This window comes from Microtus ochrogaster, linkage group LG4 (genome assembly GCF_000317375.1).
Source record: "Microtus ochrogaster isolate Prairie Vole_2 linkage group LG4, MicOch1.0, whole genome shotgun sequence".
NCBI classification, from domain to species: domain Eukaryota; kingdom Metazoa; phylum Chordata; class Mammalia; order Rodentia; family Cricetidae; genus Microtus; species Microtus ochrogaster.
The window spans coordinates 18,921,727-18,939,776 of NC_022030.1; the positions used below are offsets into that span (position 1 = coordinate 18,921,727).

An 18,050-nucleotide genomic window follows, 5' to 3' on the forward strand; every position below is an offset into this window, starting at 1 on the left:
TGGCCAGCAGGCGTACATACAGACAGAATATTGTATATATAATAAATAAATAAATATTTAAAAAAAAAAGAAATATTATACATTCTAGACTTGACTGTTTACACTCCATCATTCAGAGTTGGGAAGTGTCATAAGATCTCATAAGTAGATAGTTGTATGCAGCCTTAATTGCATGAGGTCTTGGAGGGGCTAGACTCTATAGGCCAGGAAGACTAGGGGAGGGAGGCTCCGTCTGTGCAGCTATGGCTATGGGGAAACCATCCTCTCTGCTGAATAAAGACTTTTCAGGTGGGGGATGTTGACAGTGGAGTAGCGACACCTCTGTAAGTCATCCATCACCTGTGCCTTGTAAGGAAACCCAGTAACTCACACTGGTTCCGCAGAGTGAACTTCTGTGGAGTGAGCCTTCGTTTCCCATTGGAACATTAGCAGACTGAATAGACACAGCTTACATCTTCCTCTTGGAAGGAATTTTAGTAGTAAGAAGGAAGGAGATGGGGAGAATAGGAGGAAGGAGTGGATGAGCAAAGGCCATGTGTCCGTAGAAGCAGAGATAGGAGTGATGCAGCCAACAAGCTGAGAAATACCTGGAGCCACCAGAAGATGGTTTAGTGTTTTGTTTTGTTTTTGTTTTGAGAGGGTCTCTTTATGTAGCCTTGGCTGTGCTGGAGCTCACCATGAAGACCAGGCTAACTTCCAAATCACAGATCTGCTTGCCTCGCTCTCCTGAGTGCTGGGATTAAAGGACTGTGCCACCAACCACCAGAAGTTGAAATTAGTATGAAAAGATCCTTTCCTACAGCCTCCGTGGGGCACAGGATCCTACAATACCTTGGTTTTCGAACTTCTGGCTTTCAGAACTCTGAGAGAATAAATTGCTGTTGTTCGAAGCCACCAGCCACAGGAAACTGAGATACCTGAGAAACCCACCTGTGCTTCGTTGGCCTTTGCTTCCACCTCACTCAGAGGGACTCCTGGCAGCTTTGTGGCATCAGTCTGGGTTGCCAGCCCCTCTCATTCATTGACCCCGTCCTAGTGGACTCATCTTGTGGTAATCCCCTTACAGACTCTACGTAGACGTTGGGAGTCTAGGAATCAGATCATTTACTCTTCAGGACAACATTATGACACAGACATCCCATTTTACGTGGCCATGACAGACTAGAGAAATGAAGTACTGGCTAGTCAGCAGAAGAAGGTAAGGCCTGTGAGTGGAGGTGGCTGGCTCTAGAACATGAAATCTCCTATCTCACCTGGCCTGTCCTTCCTCCTGCACTGCATCTCCCACAGCTCTGTAGGCACCGAAATTTGGTCCTTTTTTAATAGACCCGGCAGGACCTAGGGAAGAATTTACTCTGTTCCACAACCTCTCCAAGGAAATTCTGCATATTGCATAATCATGTTCTTATTTGTAATGAGATGGGATGAGGAAACAGGAGCATTAGTCATGTGGTGGCAGTCTCAAGAGAACCTACCTCAAAAGAAGGTGGGAAGAGCCACCGGAACCTTAGAAGACTGGTGGTGGTGCAGGAAGCAGGGGAAGGTGGGTCTCTGCAAGTTCAAGGCCAACCTGGGCTACAGAGTGAATTCCAGGGCTGCCAGGGTTGTTAACCCAGAGAAACCCTGTCTAGAAAAAAAAAGTGGAAAGAGATAGCTATCCCAAAATGGTCCTCTGATCTCCACATGTATGCTGTTGAATATGCATCCCTCCCCACAACAAAGAAACAACTTAAAGACATGCAGACAAGCAAAATGGCTTTGGTGAAATGGTTCTGCACACACCCACACAAGAGATTAGTAGATGTAATAAAAAAAATTAAAAAAACGAATGAACCAATGACAGGCATCTCTGTTCCTCCTCCAGCTCCTCCAGCTCCTCCCGCACAGTTTTGTCTCCCCCTCTGTAGACTCCATGGTAGACAAGCTGAGCAGTCCCACTGCTCTGGGCCTACCAAAGCTGGCCTGCCATGTGTGGGAGGCATACTTGTTAGAGGAAAAGGACTTCAAAGCAGAGAACTGTGGCGTTCTATCCTCTGGGCAGAACATGGCCATTGCCCTCAAACTGTCTTAGAAGCTATGATTACCAGGAGATTCTTTCTGCCAAGGAAATGGGGGGGGTGTTTTATGAGGCTACTCTCCTCTTAGAGGATTTATACACCATTAATAGGTTGCTTGTTTTTTTGTTTTTTGTTTTCTCGAGACAGGGTTTCTCTGTAGTTTTGGAGCCTGTCCTGGAACTAGCTCTTGTAGAACAGGCTGGTCTCGAACTCACAGAGATCCGCCTGCTTCTGCTTCCCGAGTACGCCACCACCGCCCGGCTAGGTTGCTTGGTTTAAAGAGAGATTTTCTTCAACAAGTTAGCAGCATAATTTTCTCATGCTTCAGTTAAACTCATGGCTTTATCAAGCTTCTACTTTTTTTACTTTTGTGGAATCCTTTGTTTTTGTTGGTGGTACCCTGTTTTAGTTAGGGTTTTTATTGTGAAAAGACACCATGACCACAGCAACTCTTACAAAGGAAAACATTTGATTGGGGTGGCTTGCTTACAGTTTCAGAGATTCAGTCCATTATCATGATGGGGAACAGGGAGGTGTGCAGGTAGAGCAGGTAGATGCGTTGCTAGGGCTGGAGAGTGCTACATCTTGCAGGCAACAGGAAGTTGAGTGACTCACTGGGCAGTATCCTGAGCATAGGAAACCTGAAAGCCCACCCCCACAGTGACAAGTCAACAAGGCCGTACCCACTTCAACAAAGCCACACCTCCTAATAGTGCCACTCCCTATAAGATTATGGGGGTCAGTTACATTCAAACCATCATGTGCCCTATCTGAAGTGAGTGGATGTTTGGTCACCTCTCTCCAGAAACAGTTCACACAGCACAGGTGTACTCACTGGTTGTTCAGTTGCCTTTGCTGTAAATTGGGACCACATGCAGGGTGGCTCAGTGGTACTGGGAAATGATAGGAAGAATGTTTGTTACTGGGGTGGTGATGGCAAATGGAATCAAGTCCCACCCCCACACTCAACTGGAATATTGGGATGAAGAATGACATTGGCTGGGGATGAATCTCAGTGGTGGAATGCCTGCTTAAAATCTACCAGTGTGAAGCCGGGCGGTGGTGGCGCACGCCTTTAATCCCAGCACTTGGGAGGCAGAGGCAGGCGGATCTCTGTGAGTTCGAGACCAGCTTGGTCTACAAGAGCTAGTTCCAGGACAGGCTCCAAAACCACAGAGAAACCCTGTCTCGAAAAACGAAAAAAAAAAAAATCTACCAGTGCGAGGCTGAGGCTTGGCTCGGTGGTAGAGCACTCGTTCAAGCGTGCACAAGGCGTTGAGTTCCATTTTCATCACCGCCACCAGTAAAGCCCACAGGAGCTCTGGGCACTCAGGTTCAGGGGTGTTTGAAGATCTTCAGAATTTGGTTGCAGGCCCTGCTGATCTGGGTTCGTCTCTCTAAGCCCATTTTGCCCCAACTTTAAAGGGATGGAGTGCTGTAGTCTGTCGGCTTGGTATGAGGGATTTAGTCTGCTTCATAGCAGGGCCCTAGTGACTGATTTCCAAGCCCTATCCAGAACCTCTACTTTGGAAGTATACTTGATTTTCTCAGTCATCTGAATATTCATTTTGTTGGAGGCTAACTCTCCCAATCGGGTCTAGGATCCCAGGAAGAGGAGTTGTTCCTCCAGGATCATGCCTGGTATCTTTATTTGTTTACTTATTTTGAGTCCTGGGGATGGCATCCAGAGCCTTATGCATGGAGGCAAACCCTCTACCACAGAGCTACAGCCACAGCCCCATAGGATGGTGCTGAATATACTGCAGGCATATACCAAATGTTCACATGTATGTTTCAATTAACTGCCATCACTGTCAAGTGACCCACCTTTGTTTTTGGTTGTTGTTTCTCTGAAGCAGAATCTTCTCATCAATATGTAGCCAAGAGTGACTCTAATGTGCCTTATATTGGAAAATTGTCATGTTCTGTTTTTTAATACAATTTTTTAAAATTCGGGTTTTGTTTTGTTTTGTTTTTCCAAGACAGGGTTTCTCCATGTAACAACCTTGGCTGTCCTGAAACTCACTCTATAGACTAATCTGGCCTCGAATTTAAAGACATTCACCTGCCTCTGCCTCCGCCTCCCGAGTGCTGGGATTAAAGGCATGCACCACCACCTCCTGGCAAAATGCAGGGTTTTTTTAAAGATTTATTTTATGTATACAGTGTTCTGCTAGCATATATGCCTACATGCTAGAAAAGGGCACCAGATGGTTGTGAGTCACCATGTGGAATTGAATTCAGGACCTCTGGAAGAGCTGTCAGTGCTCTTAATCTCTGAGCCATTCCTCCAGCTCTTAAAATGTGCAGGTTTTTTTTTTAAATATTTACTTTTTTATTTGCTTATAGGGAGGCATATGTGGAGGTCAGAGGACAACTTGGGGAAGTTGAATTCTCTCCTTCCATTATGTAGGTTCTAGGGATTTAACTCAGGTTGTCAGGCTCGGCAGCAATTTTTTTAAACACTAAGTTATTTTGCTCGCCTTTTATGTGCTGTTTTAGCTCACTTAGATGTGGGCTTGACAGAACAGCCAAGATGGCCCTTTGACTTCAGGCCAAGCATGTTTATGTCATGTGTCCTCTAAAGCCCTATCCTGGTGCAGGCTGTACTCCTAGGTCTGTAATAGAGGGAGAAACAGCAAGAGGGTAAAGGTATTAAGAACATGGTTTCAGAGCGGAGGCGGTGCACGCTTTTAATCCCAGCACTCGGGAGGCAGAGGCAGGTGGATCTCTGTGAGTTCGAAGACAGTCTGGTTTACAGAGCAAGTTCCAGGACAGCCAAAGCTACAGAGAAACCCTGTCTCAAAAAAACAAAAACAAAACAAACAACAATAAAAATATTGTATCACTAGGTGTGGTGGCGAACGCCTTTAATCCCAGCACTCCAGAGGCAGATGCCAGAAGATCTTTGTTGAGTTGGAGGCCAGCCTGGTCTACATGATGAGTTCCAGGCCAGGCAGGGGTGCATAGTAAGACCCTGTCTCAGAAACCAAAATAAATAAAACAAGGGAAAAACAAAAAAGACAGTAAAATATTTCCAGTCTATATTATTGTTGTTTATCCCATGGTATAAAATGTGCATATGTGGGAATGAGAGACAGGAAGTGTCCGTGAAGAGTACTCTGCTCTTCTGAATTTTCCAGTTAGAAATTCCAAGCATAATGGTTTCAGCAGGGCGCTCCCTAGTTGAGTTTTGGGGATGTTTGTAAACCTCCGGTTTGATGGTATTACCTTTCCTTTGCTCTTCCAATCAGGCTACTTAACTTGCCTCTCCAGGATGTTCTGAACACTCAGTTTGATGATGTTATCTATCTGATGCTTCTCTCTGCTACTCACTGAATGAAAAAATGAGGACATGACTGCTTCTAGGTATGATGGAGAAGGCTTATTGTAAATATGGGGGAGATTTCAGCCATAGGCACCTGGAAGGGTCCACAGTGAACTGGGCCATGAGAGGAGGTGGGGTGCTGCGAGAGAGGAAGGAGAGAGAGAGAGGGAGCAAAGAGCACTTGGAATCCAGAGACCAAAAACACTAAGAAACTGCATGTCCAAACTGGCTGATTATATAGGGTCAGACTGGGGAAAGGGAAGAAGCAGCCCTGCCCCGGGAGGGAGAGGTAAGGGTAGGGGTGGGGTGAGGAATGCTGGAGGAACCACGGGTACTGAGTGAGACCTAACACTCCAACCCTTTGTTGATGATAAAGGACTACTTCCTGCTGAAACTGGGGCATCAGTGTTGGGGTGGGGGCAGGAAGGGTGGAATGTTGGTCAAATCCAAGAAGGGAGAGAGGAGGGTCATAGTAAATAGAGGAGTTGCCCACATTGCAGGACCTTGGGGTTTAGGAGGCTTGAGATGCCCACAGAGGGCATAGGTCACTCCAGGAGCTAGAGAGAGGACATTTACTTTACTGTGTTCTGCTTGCATGTATGCCTGCATATCAGAACAGGGCACTAGACCTCATTACAGATGGTTGTGCGGTGAGCCACCATGTGGTTGCTGGGAAGAGCAGACAGTGCTCTTAACCTCTGAGCCATCTCTCCAGCTTGACACTTTACTAACACAAATAGGCAAGAAAAGGCAAATGGTTAGAGCAGGTGGAGGCAAGAAGCAGCTAAAGAGGTGGACTCTATCTAGAATTCGGAGTCAAATATAGTTGTGGCAGAAGCCAACAGAAACAAATGATATGTACTTGCCTTAGGGGAGTTGGATCAGGAGCTTGGTTCAGAGAAGCTGAGTCCTGTGGAAGGGATCTCATCTATGCCATGTCTGGGTTTTAGCACCAGATGAATGAAGAATAAAAATGAGGACATGATCACTCCTAGGTATGGTTGAGGAGAAGGACTTCATTGTAGATATGAGGGAGAAAACAGCCAGAGCATCTGGAAGGGTGCAGACTAAACTGGGACATGCTAGGAGGTAGGGGGAGGGAGAAGAGAGAGAACAAAGAGAGTACTTGGGAACCCAGAGACCAAGAGCACAAAGATAAAAGGGCCAGGGCACAAAATGGCTGAGATTTTTTGGGAATCAGGGAAGCTGGGGGAGGGGAAGTCCAGATCATTCCCTGGGCTAGAGAGTTCAGTGTAGGAGGCTGGATATGCTAGCCAGGGTGACTCTAACAGGTACTGAGAGATGCTAGGGGAACCTGCAACTAGAATATACTTTGATATGTTAAATAGCCATTTGTCCTGAGTTTGAGGCCTAACATTCACGATTCTTTTGCTTTTCTTTGCTATATAGTTAAGAAACTTACTCATTTAAAATCAAAAGCATGGCTATCACTTTATAGACCAATAGAACAATAATCTTGACTTCTAATCTTCCTCCCTCTATCTCCTGAGGGCTGGAATTACAGGCACATGTTACCATGCCCTACTTTATACAGTGCTGGGGATTGAACTGTACATGCTAGGCAAGGACTCTACCAACTGAACTAACCCACAGCCCCATCCTTACTTATATTTAGGTCTTATTGAGACAGACTTGGGTAGCCTGGTCTGGTCTCAAACTCACTATGAAGCTGAGGCTGACCTTGAACTTCTGATTCTCCTGCTTCCTTTTCCTCCTAAGTATGGGATCTAGGGTTTTATTGTATGCTAGGCAAACATTCTGCCAAATACCCCGTACCCCAGGTCCTCACTGGGTTTCTTTAACTTGGCACATTGCATTTATGGCTAGACCTTTCCTGTGCATTTCAGGATGCTTAGCAGTATCTCTGGCTTTCATAAGCAAAATACAAGTAGTGTTGTATCACCACAGCCTCATATCTCCAGACACGGGCAATTGCTCCCTAGAAGATAGAACTGTCCCCATGTTGAGAACCACAGACACACAGACACACAGACACACACAGACACACACAGACACACATATACATACATACATTATATATATAAAAATATATAAATTCATTTGCTTTTATTCAGGACACGGGAGTAAACAATACTAAAAATCTAAGACTAGCATCAAATGCTTGAGTCACAAACATAAAAACCAGGGACAATGGTTGTGGTCTTCCCTGCTCCAAAGAGAGATGGATATTGGTAAGATGATTTAGCAGGTGAAGGGACTTAGCACCAGGCCCAATGACCTGAGTTTGGTAGCCCAAACCCACATAGAGAAGGAGAGAATCAACTCTCACAAGTTGTTCTCCACCTCTTGGGGTGCTCCAGGACATGTTAGTGTGCATGCCCTTGCTCCTGCTAAATAAATAAATGTAAAATAAATAAAACATAAACTAAAACAGCCAATATCCAGAGCCTGTCATGGAGATGCATGCCTTGTCACAGTGTTTAGGAGGCTGTGACAGAATCATGGTGAGCGTGAGGTTAGCAGAAGCTAAAGAGGGAGACTTTCAAAAAGCCAGCAAAAACAAACAAACAAAAAAGACCGTCCCAAGTGCCCAGGAGCAGTTTCCTGTTTGCTGTTGTGGCAAGTGTGACGTGATATAAAACGACAGGCACATTGTGTTGCAGCACTTTAGAGATGAAGACAGCATGTGTTACTGGGGAAACCAAGCACAAGATTCAAGATGGTGACTTCCATTCACCTGAAATACTGTACTTTCTTCAGCTTCTCCTGAAATTGTCGCTCTTCTTTTTTATAGTTTTCAAAATTCTTTTTTAAAAATATTTTTATTAATCCCAGCATTCAGGGAGGCAAAGGCAGGCAGATTTCTGTGAATTTGAGGCCAGCCTGGGCTACAAAGCAAGTTTCAGGATAGCCATGGCTACACAAAGAAACCCTGTCTCAAAAATTCAAAAAGAAATTATTTTATATGTGTGTGTATTTTGCCTGCATGTATGTTTTATTTGCTGGCCTGGTGGCCATGAAGGTCAGAAGGCAGCAACTGATCCTTGGAACTGGAGTTATGGGTGGTCCTGAGCCACCATGTGGATTCTTCGAAATAAACTCAGGTCCTCTAGAAGAGCAGCCAGTGCTTTTAACCACGAACCATCTCTTTAGGATCAGCTTTCAAGATTCTGGTATAGGTAGGTAGGTGTGGTAGTTATTGCCTGTAATTCCAGCACTTGGGAGGCAGGAGAATCAGAACCAGCCTGGTCTACAAGAGCTAGTTCCAGGACAGGCTCCAAGACCACAGAGAAACCCTGTCTCGAAAAACCAAAAAAAAAAAAAAAGAAATTCAAAGTTATCCTTGGTCACATAGTGAGTTCCAGGCCAGCCAGTCTCAAAATAACAAAATCGGATGAAGGCCGAAATCAAAGACTAAATGGGGGAGGGAGGCATTATGAGAATTGTCAAAAGGGAGTTGGCTCGACCAGGTCACTCTATCCAAGACCGGGAGAACAAATAGAGTTCACGCCGCCTTGGGGGCTTTACTTCTTTATACTGGTTGCACTTAGAGTTATCAAGGGAACTTTGATACTCAGTGTTCCGCACTACTTTTAGAACAGGCTTCAGATGGATATTTTAGTACTTTCCAATCTAACTTTTACCTGAACCTGGCAGGGGACTGGTATGCCGTTTCTGCGGTCACCATCTCCTTGATAACACAAGTAACTATTCCACTTATGGGGGGGGGGGTCGGGGAATCTCCTGGTCTTGTAGCCACAACATACAACCCCTCCTCCCTCAATCAGTATACAGGAGGGCGTCTACGGGACTACATTTCCCACCAGGTTTTGCGCTGCCCCTCCCCCCAGGTCCCAAGCCTTGAAGACCGAAGGAAAGATGGTGGTCCACTGCACGTGCGGTTCCGTGCTGGCAGCCTCCATGATTATGTGGCATTCTGTTTAGTCCTGCTGCTCTGGGAACAAGGTTCAAAACGGGAACCTTCAGGCCCTCAATGAGTCTGCCATCCCCTCCCCAAACGTTGGTAGAGGCGCGAAACGCCACACTTCCGGTCTCAATCTTTTGCTCCGTTCTTGCCCCGTGTACATATCCGTAAATTCCTGGAACCTACTGCGACTGGGAGACGGTAACTCATGAAGGGAAATGCCAGGCTTATTACTCGCCCTGGCCGTGGTGACCAACTTTGGGGTCCCCTGTCCCCACTGCTTCACCTGGTCTTTGCACTTCCTCTTTCCCTGGCGCCTTGAGGCGTTTTTTTTTCTGCTTCAGATTCAATTACAATGAATGTCCTCATTTCAAAGAGGCTGGAGGAACCCTCTATCTCCCTTTCTGCAAATTCTAGTGCTCCTCTCAGGTAGATGGTCCTTTAAGTTCTTTGTGCAGAAGGGACTCAAGCCTGAAAAAAAAAAGGACAATCATGTCCTGTGAGTGTACAGTAGGCTTGAGCTTGGGAACTGTCGATTGGGGTAAAGTTGATCTGTGACCTAGAGAGGTGGGGCTGCCTGGGACTAGGCACTTTTGTGTTAACCATCAGCCATCTGTGGTGCTTCTGTTTTACCCAGACAGAATCGTGGTTAGGCTAGTGCTGGTCTTGGTAGCGTTGGTTTCCCTTGGTGCTTGCCTGCCGCCTCTGCTCAAGCCGCGCGTGAGAACAGCAGCAGACGGGCGCCCCCTAGTGGTATAATCCTTGTGAAGCCCTTGAGTATCTCCAGTCCTGGCCTCCTCACTAGTGGCCGAGCTCTCCTGTTGGCCTACGTCTGGATTCTTCAGCTCTCAGTGGCAATGGGCATTGTGGGTAACAGGCAATCTTAGGTATTGGGATTCCTTAACCCTCCACAGCAGTCTGCGTTACAGCTCTTGGCCCTGGGTCTGACAGCTTGGGCCTAAAGACGTGGCAGCTTTGTATTTTAGAGATCAGAGCCCAGTGGGTGCCAGCTGGCCTGAACTGTCCATTTCAGTATCACGGACATCTTGTGAAGAGAAGGCCTGTGTGTGCGAACTTCGTGAAGCAGGGCACAGCTATACCATATACACAGGGACCAGGAACCCTCCAAACTGGGGGCGGGTTCTCAGTCCTACCTAATTGCCCTGCATCTAAACCATCCTTGGAGTAGCCGTGCCTGTGGGCCTGTAGTATGATCTTTGGCTCGGAGGATCCTCCCTACTGGCCACAGAGAGGCAAATGCAATTGTTGGAGCAGCCCAACCTGTTTGCAGCTTCCACCCATGTGGTAGGAATTTCAGTATTTTTATTGAAATTCTCCAGTTTGCAACTCTCCTGGTGGTCTATGTTCTTGTGTGTGATAGTCAGGTGAGGCCACAAGAGCAGACACGGGAGGCTCAGGAAAACAAAGTGTTTGTGCTAATGGGTCTAGATACAGTAGCTCACATAGATCCATGACTGAGGACCTTGTGAAGTCACCCGTGTTTGTCAAGAGGCACAAGAACCAGGGGATTCTCCGGAGGCAGAGGCAGGTGGATCTCTATGAGTTCGAGGCCAGCCTGGTCTACAGAGCTAGTTCCAGGACAGGAACCAAAAGCTACAGAGAAACCCTGTCTCGAAAATAAAAAAAAAAAAAAAAAAAGAACCAGGGGATCCTCTTTCTGAGGGAAAGGAAGTCAGGCAGAGTAAACAGGTTATGATTTTAGGATTGGCAGAGTGCTGGCACCCCCTAAGTCTATGGCACCCAGGGCTTGAGGAAGACTCGGTATAGCCATGTTTTGTTCTGACTACTGCAGCCAGGCTTATGTGCGCACAGGGGCTCTGGGTGGAGAACAGTAGCTACCCAAGGGAGACCCTGGGAAGGGTCTGTGCATCTTGTGCCCTGTCCACAGCATGAACTATTTTGTGGCCTTGGGAGCACTGGCCTGTGCATTCTGTAAGAAGCGCAAGTGCAGTGACATGGTGAGAGGGGTGAGAGGTTTAAGACAGCGGTGAATGGGGCCCCACAGCAGCAAGGGAGGGTCAGGTCAGAATGGCTGGGGCAGCTCCTCAAGGACATCTGCGGGATCGGAGGACTGAGGGCTTCAGGGCTCCAGGGACAGGCAGAAAGGCACACAGGTGGGAGAAAGTTGGCTGGCATGTGGGAGGTGAGGCTACGGGAGTGGGAGGGGTAAGAGGAGTCCAGGTCTGCAGCAAACACAGACAGCAGGCAAGGAGTGGAGTTTGCCCAACAGGCAGACCAGTACTTTGAAACCACTTTTACATCACTGTGCAACCAAGACAAGCATTCACATACACAGTTGAGGATAACTAGAACAATTGCTTGGCCGAAGTGATGTGTACCCTGGCATACTTGTACCTCATTCACCAAAGTTTGCTGAAAAGGTGACTCGCCGGGCAACTTCCTATCCTGGAGTGACACAGGATGACTGGGCAGCAAAAACAGCCTCAGCAGGAAGAAACTGGGTGGGGGATGGAATTAAGGCCGGAAGGAGTGAGAAAGAAGAGCCCTGATCAAAATCCAGTGGGAGGCCGCAAGAGCTCACGGAAGGCAAGGCGATGCGGGAGGCGGGAGGAGGGGCTAGATTAGAGGCGAGCCCGAGGTGAATCCACAGGGCTGGAGTCTGGAAGGGAGACGATACTGGGCAAGTGTCAAGCACCATGGGAGTGGAGCCAGGGAAAGCATGAGTGGGCTGGCACCGGAGAGGCGGCCTCACAAGTGTCTTGGCGTTGGTATACACTAATATGGTGGGGAAGCAGGAGGAAGGCACTGAGTGAGCCTGGCAGGCATCCCTTTCTAGGCTGGACAGCAAAGGAACTGGCAAGAACAGTAGCCGCGTGAGAATGTGAAGCTCGGGCCTTCCTACCTAGAGGACCAGCTAGAGGTGACTGAGCCACATAGACACTCAGCTCTACTTGCTCTGGTTCCAAGAACCAACACACATCTTTAGCTCAGGTTATCTTTTTTCTGGGACCAGCCTGAGTGGGAGAGGAAAGGCAGTAGGAAGCTTCTGGAAGTTTCACCGATTGGTCTGAATCTCTATGTTCATTAGGGGACTCCACCTGGGACCTCAAATGTAGAGGTGTTCCCAGATGGCCCCAGTCTACCATTAGACACTGGGTGACACAGTTATCCACCAGTGGGGTTCCTGGCTCCTGTGGAATTCAGGGTTTCTCTGAGGGAGGCTGTGCTGTGGTGCTTCCAGTCACTAGAGCACAGTGACATGGATCTTTAGATGGACCATGAGAGCTGAGCTGCGGCTGAAGGCCTTCCCACAGTCACTGCACTTGTAGGGCTTCTCTCCCGTGTGCGTGCGCTGGTGCTCAATGAGGGAGGAGCTCTGCGCGAAGGCCTTTGGGCAGTCCTTACACCGATAGGGCTTCTCTCCAGAGTGGATTCTCAGGTGCCGGACCAGAGCTGAGCAGTCACTGAAGGCTCTCCCACACACGTCACACCTGTAGGGCTTTTCCCCGGTGTGGATGCGCTGGTGCTGTGTCAGGTGGGTGCTCTGGCTGAAGGCCTTGCCGCACAGGTCACACTCGTAAGGCCGCTCCCCGGTGTGCACCCGCTGATGCTGGGTGAGGTGCGTGCTGCGGCTGAAGGTTTTGCCGCACTCCTCACACTTATAGGGCTTCTCCCCAGTGTGAACCCTCTGGTGCTGCGTCAGGTGGGTGGCTCGCCTGAAGGCTTTCCCGCACTCTTTACACGCATGGGGCTTTGCTCCTGTGTGGACAACCTGGTGTTGGGCAAGGTGGGTGCTCCGACCGAAAGCCTTCCCACACTCGACACAGGCATAGGGCATCTTCTGAGAGTGGCTCTTCTGGTGGGCCTCCAGGGCTGACGTATTCTGGAATGTTCTCACACATTCACCGTACGTGGAGGGCTTCTTTTCTGAGTGTGTATCTGGAGGCACTGTCCCATAGTCATACAATGGGCCAAGTTTCTCCTCTGAAGAAGCCTTGTCTTGGGAAGGGAAGCTGGGCCACGTGTTGGAACTCTTTCCTGAGACATCAGACTCATAGCCAGGCTGGTCTTTGGGGGCACCCATGTGAGACCCCAGGTCTTTTCTGAAATCCATCTCCTGGGCAGCAGGCTTCATCCAGCGTGCTCCTAGGAGCTCTGGCTGGCTCGCAGAGCTGCTCTCAGGTTTACAAGTGTGGGCAAAGGTGGATTTTGGGGAAATGACTCCTGCGGGTGTTTCCGCGGCCATCTCTGGTGGGTGTAACTCGTCTGTGCTGCTCTGTTTACAACTTGCCTCTTCGTGTTGCGCTCCTGGTTCCCACCCTGGAATCATGCAAATCATACTGTTACTTCCCGGCCACACAAGCCTCTCCATCTGCCCGAGGCCCCATCCACACATTTGTCACATGGTCCTGTTTCCAAGGGGAAGTTTCCCCTTCGGTGTCTTGAGTAAGGAAAAGGATTCAGGACTGTCCTCTTATACGACCCTAAACTGCCATCTGTCTCGCCAAGGTTCCTGATCTGGCTAAAATGCCCAAAGGAAAACTTACATGTGGATAAGATCTGAAAAACAAGGCCTTGCCGGGCGGTGGTGGCGCACGCCTGTAATCCCAGCACTCGGGAGGCAGAGGCAGGCGGATCTCTGTGAGTTCGAGGCCAGCCTGGTCTACCAAGGGAGTTCCAGGACAGGGTCCAAAGCTACAGAGAAACCCTGTCTCGAAAAACCAAAAAAAAAAAAACAAACAAACAAACAAACAAAAAAAACACAAGGCCTTGTCGGGTACCTGTGCATCTGCTCCCGGCAATCTGGGGCAGGGCCAAGTTCTGTGAGTCCAGGCTCTGTCCCTTAAACTCAGAGGCTGTCTTTGGGAACAGTGGCTGAATGAGAATCAAGCCAGATGCCTGTGATTGTCACTTCTCATAGCAGAACTCTAGGTAGACATCTGATTTGCTCCTGAAACTCCCTGATCCGAGTAAACAGGAGGGAGAGGCAACCTGCACTGACCCGCTCTCCACAGGAGCAAAGGGTACCTGAGGATGCTTCATCTGGCAATGTCTACGGATGAGTCAGAGCAGTATGCAATAGCTGTCCTTCCAGCCTATCCTTGGGCTGAGTAGACTCAGAAACAGGGCTCTGACCCCAGACTTTGAGGTGACAAGTTATCAGTCCTTAAGTTTAGCTCGCCATCATCCAGACCTCAGTTTGTGATAGTGCTTGCTTGCCAGGGCCGCTGGCTTATGTCTCCAAGTGCACTGCCTCATCCTTTCCAGAGGAGGTGCTTAGTGGTTCCTCTGTAGATGAGGAGACTGAGGCCCAGGGGAGGTGCTGAGCCCCAGGTCCACCATCACAGGATTATGCATGGTCAAGCATGCCTTTAGTCCCAGCGGTCAGGAGACAGAGCCAGGAGGATCTCTGAGTTCAAAACCAGCTGGTCTCTAGAGCTTGTTCCAAGATAGTTCTACATTGTAGTTCCAAGCCAAGAGCTACATAGTAAGACCTTGTCTTAATAAATGAATAAGTGAGTAAAATCATAAGATTAGTAGAGATTCTGAGGGACTTGTACTTGCTCAGTTAGCTTGCAGCCAGACTGGGACTTGCTCTGGAAGTTCCTGGACTAGACTGTACAGCGCTTGAACCCTTGCATCCTACCAGACATCTCTGGGTAGGGAATACATGTGTGGGTCTCCTTGAATGACAAGTACCCTCTCCAGTTCAGGGCCATCTAACCATCCCCTAGATCCTGTAGGCGAGCATAGGGAAGGCCATGAGCACAGGGAAGGCCACAAGAGGATACACAGGGATACTTATTTCTCTCTCCCTCCCTCTCACTCCAGACATTCAGTCATTTCATCTGGGCCAGGAGCCACACTTCCTTTGGGGAAGAGTCCCAGGCTCACTATGAGTTCCTGGGATTTGACGGTCCAAAGGCAAACACAGATCTGATTGGTTCAGTGAGGCTCACACTAGACATTGCTTGCTGTTTTCCCCGTCCACTTGATGACTACCTTTGGGGAGATGGTGATAAGCTAGGGTATAAGCTCAGCTGGCAGAGTGCTTACCTATATCCCTAGTACCAGCATCTGAAGCTGGGTGTGGTGGCACATGCCTGTAATCCCAGCAGTTGGGAAGTGGAGGCAGGAGGATCAGAAGATCAAGGCCATCCCCAGGTACGTAGCAAATTTGAGGTTAGCTTTGGTACAAAAGACTTCTCATCTTAAAAAAAAAAAAAAATAAGGGCTGGAGAGCGGTTAAGAGCACTGGCTGCTCCTCCAGAGGACCCGGGTTCAATTCCCAGCACCCACATGGCAGCTCACAACTGTCTGTAATTCCAAGATCTGATACCATCGCTGGGCCTCTGGTTCTGTACACCTTTAATCCCATCACTCGGGAGGCAGAGGCAGGAGTCTCTCACAGAGATCCGCCTGCCTCTGCCTCCCGAGTGCTGGGATTAAAGGCGTGCGCCACCACCGCTCGGCTTGGGCAGGAGTCTCTGTGAGTTCAAGTCCAGTCTGTTCTACAGAGCAAGTCCCAGGATAGGTTCCAAAGCTACACAGAGAAACCCAGACCTAAAGGAAATATGGAACGTGAGAGAAGGTGAGAGCAAACAGGCTGAGTATCAAGGCTCCCTGAGTGTATCTTCTGGATGCTGCTGTGTCTAAGCCCCTTACTCATAACTGCGTGGGATTTATTCGGTCACGTGTACCCATGGCTAAGGTACAAAGGTGAGAATGAGCACCCCGGCAGCAATCCCTAACTAGAGCTAGCTTGGCCTACATTCCAGCCAGGCTGTGCCAGCGCTCTCTGTGGCCGACTACCTCCTTACCTGCTGCTCCTCCTTACCTCTCTTGTCCAGCAACTGAGTCAGATCCTCCACCAGAATGGCAGCCTCCTTTCCACTCTTTGGGCACTGAGCCCCGACCCAGGCCTGGATCTCAGGGGGCAGTGCACCCAAGAATTGCTCCAGCACCAGCAACTCCAGCATCTGCTCTTTGGAGGATGACTCTGGCCTCAGCCACTGGCAACATAGCTCTCGCAGTTGTGCCAGCGCCTGATGGGGGCTGGATGCCTCCTCGTAACGGAAGTGCCGGAAGCGCAGGCGTGCAGCCTCAGGATGGGCAGTAGGGCTAGGGTTGCATCCCTGGCTCTGGCAGAGGTTAGCTTCTTCCTCCTCTTTCACCTTCACCTGAAGGAAGCTGTCCTGTTCCCAGAGTACTGGGCTCAGAGGGCACTTGGGGATGGCCATTGGGCAGATGAACTCAGTGAGACACGGGATGGCTGGAGTCTCTGAATTGGGTCTGTAGAAATGTTAGAGCTTCACCATCTGAAAAGAGGGAGAGGAGATGCAGGTTTGAGGTAGCCAGACTGGCCTCCAATTCACCATTCTCCTGCCTCATCCTCTGTGCGTGCACTACCATGCCTACTACCTTGCTTCTTTTTAGATGTATGTATTTGGGTCAGTGAGGTAGATTATCAGGAAAAAGTGGTTGCCACCAAGTCACTTATTCTCACATGGAAAAAGATGAATGTACAATGAGGACCCTAAGAGAGACATATATGGATCGAATCTACATGGGAAGTGGAAAAAAGATAAGATCTCCTGAGTAAACTGGGAGCATGGAGACCATGGGGGAGGGTAGAGGGGGAGGAGATAGGAAGGTAAGGGAGCAGAGATAAATTATAGCTCAATAAAATCAATAAAAAAATTTAAAAAAATCAACTTGAAATAAAAGCCTCAGGAAAGAAAATGAATGCAATGATCATGGCAGTGTCTGTTCAGAGCTGAGGATGATGCTCAGTGGTCCCATGCGTTCAGAATATACAACAGGGGCTGGAGAGATGGTGCAGCTGTTAAGAGCACTGGCTGCTCTTCCAGAGGACCTGGGTTCAATTCCCAGTAACCACATGGTGGCTCACAGTCATCTGTAATAGAATCTGATGCTGTAGGCATACTGGCATGCAGGCATGCATATAGATAGTGCACTCATACCAAAAAACAAAACAAACATAAAAAAATCAAAACAAAATACACAACAGGGAGGAACTCATTAAGCTCCAGCAGAGAATTTCAAACCCATAATTACAATGATCTTGGTGAAATTTGGTGCGTCTCAAAACCAAAACAGTTATGAATGTGGGAAGGTCTGTAAGGGGGGATAATGGGTGGGAGGAAGACTGGGGGCTCATAGTAATGAGAATGCATGTTATATGAAATTGTTATCAAATAACAAATCCAATAAAGTTAAAAGAAGAGGGGAGCAGGCAATGGGATGGCTCCACAGGTAAGGGTGCAGGAACCCTTGAGTGGAGGAAGAGAACTGACTGTTGTGTGTTGTCATTTGATTGAGTACCACATGTGAAAATAAAAAAATCTCAGGGGCTGGGGAGAAGGCTCAGCATCCACTTAGTGGCTCACAACTGTCTGTAATCCCAGTCCCAGGGCATCTGACACCCTCTTCGGATTTTCACCAGGCACGCATCTATACACAGACATACATGTAGGCAAAACACCTATATACATAAAAACAGAACTTTAAAAACAAAGAATAAAGTAACTTCAACAGAGCTAAGGAGATGGCTCAGTCGGGTAAAGTGCTTGTTGAGTGAGCATGGCCTGGGTGTGGATCCCCAGCACTATAAGAAGCCTAACATGGCCGTACAGGTCCATAACCCCAGCACAGAGGGGAGCAGAGACAGGCAGATCCCCAGGGCTCACTGGCTAGCTGTAGGTTGAGAGATCTGGTCTCAAAACAACAGTAGTAGCAGCAGCAGCAGCAGCAG

General features: G+C 48.5%; 1 protein-coding gene across 1 annotated transcript in view; it reads right to left on the reverse strand.

The window, feature by feature from the left end:
* Positions 1–10,958: 10,958 nt before the first annotated feature.
* The window catches only part of Znf8 (zinc finger protein 8), a 31,387-nt gene continuing 24,295 nt past the window's right edge, over positions 10,959–18,050 (reverse strand). The window contains exons 5-6 of the mRNA XM_013351471.2: positions 16,113–16,577; positions 10,959–13,594 (exon numbers count right to left, since the gene is read on the reverse strand). Of these exons, the coding sequence (XP_013206925.2) occupies positions 12,519–13,594; positions 16,113–16,577 (1,541 nt within the window). The 3' untranslated portion in view covers positions 10,959–12,518. The remainder of the gene's footprint in view (positions 13,595–16,112; positions 16,578–18,050) is intronic.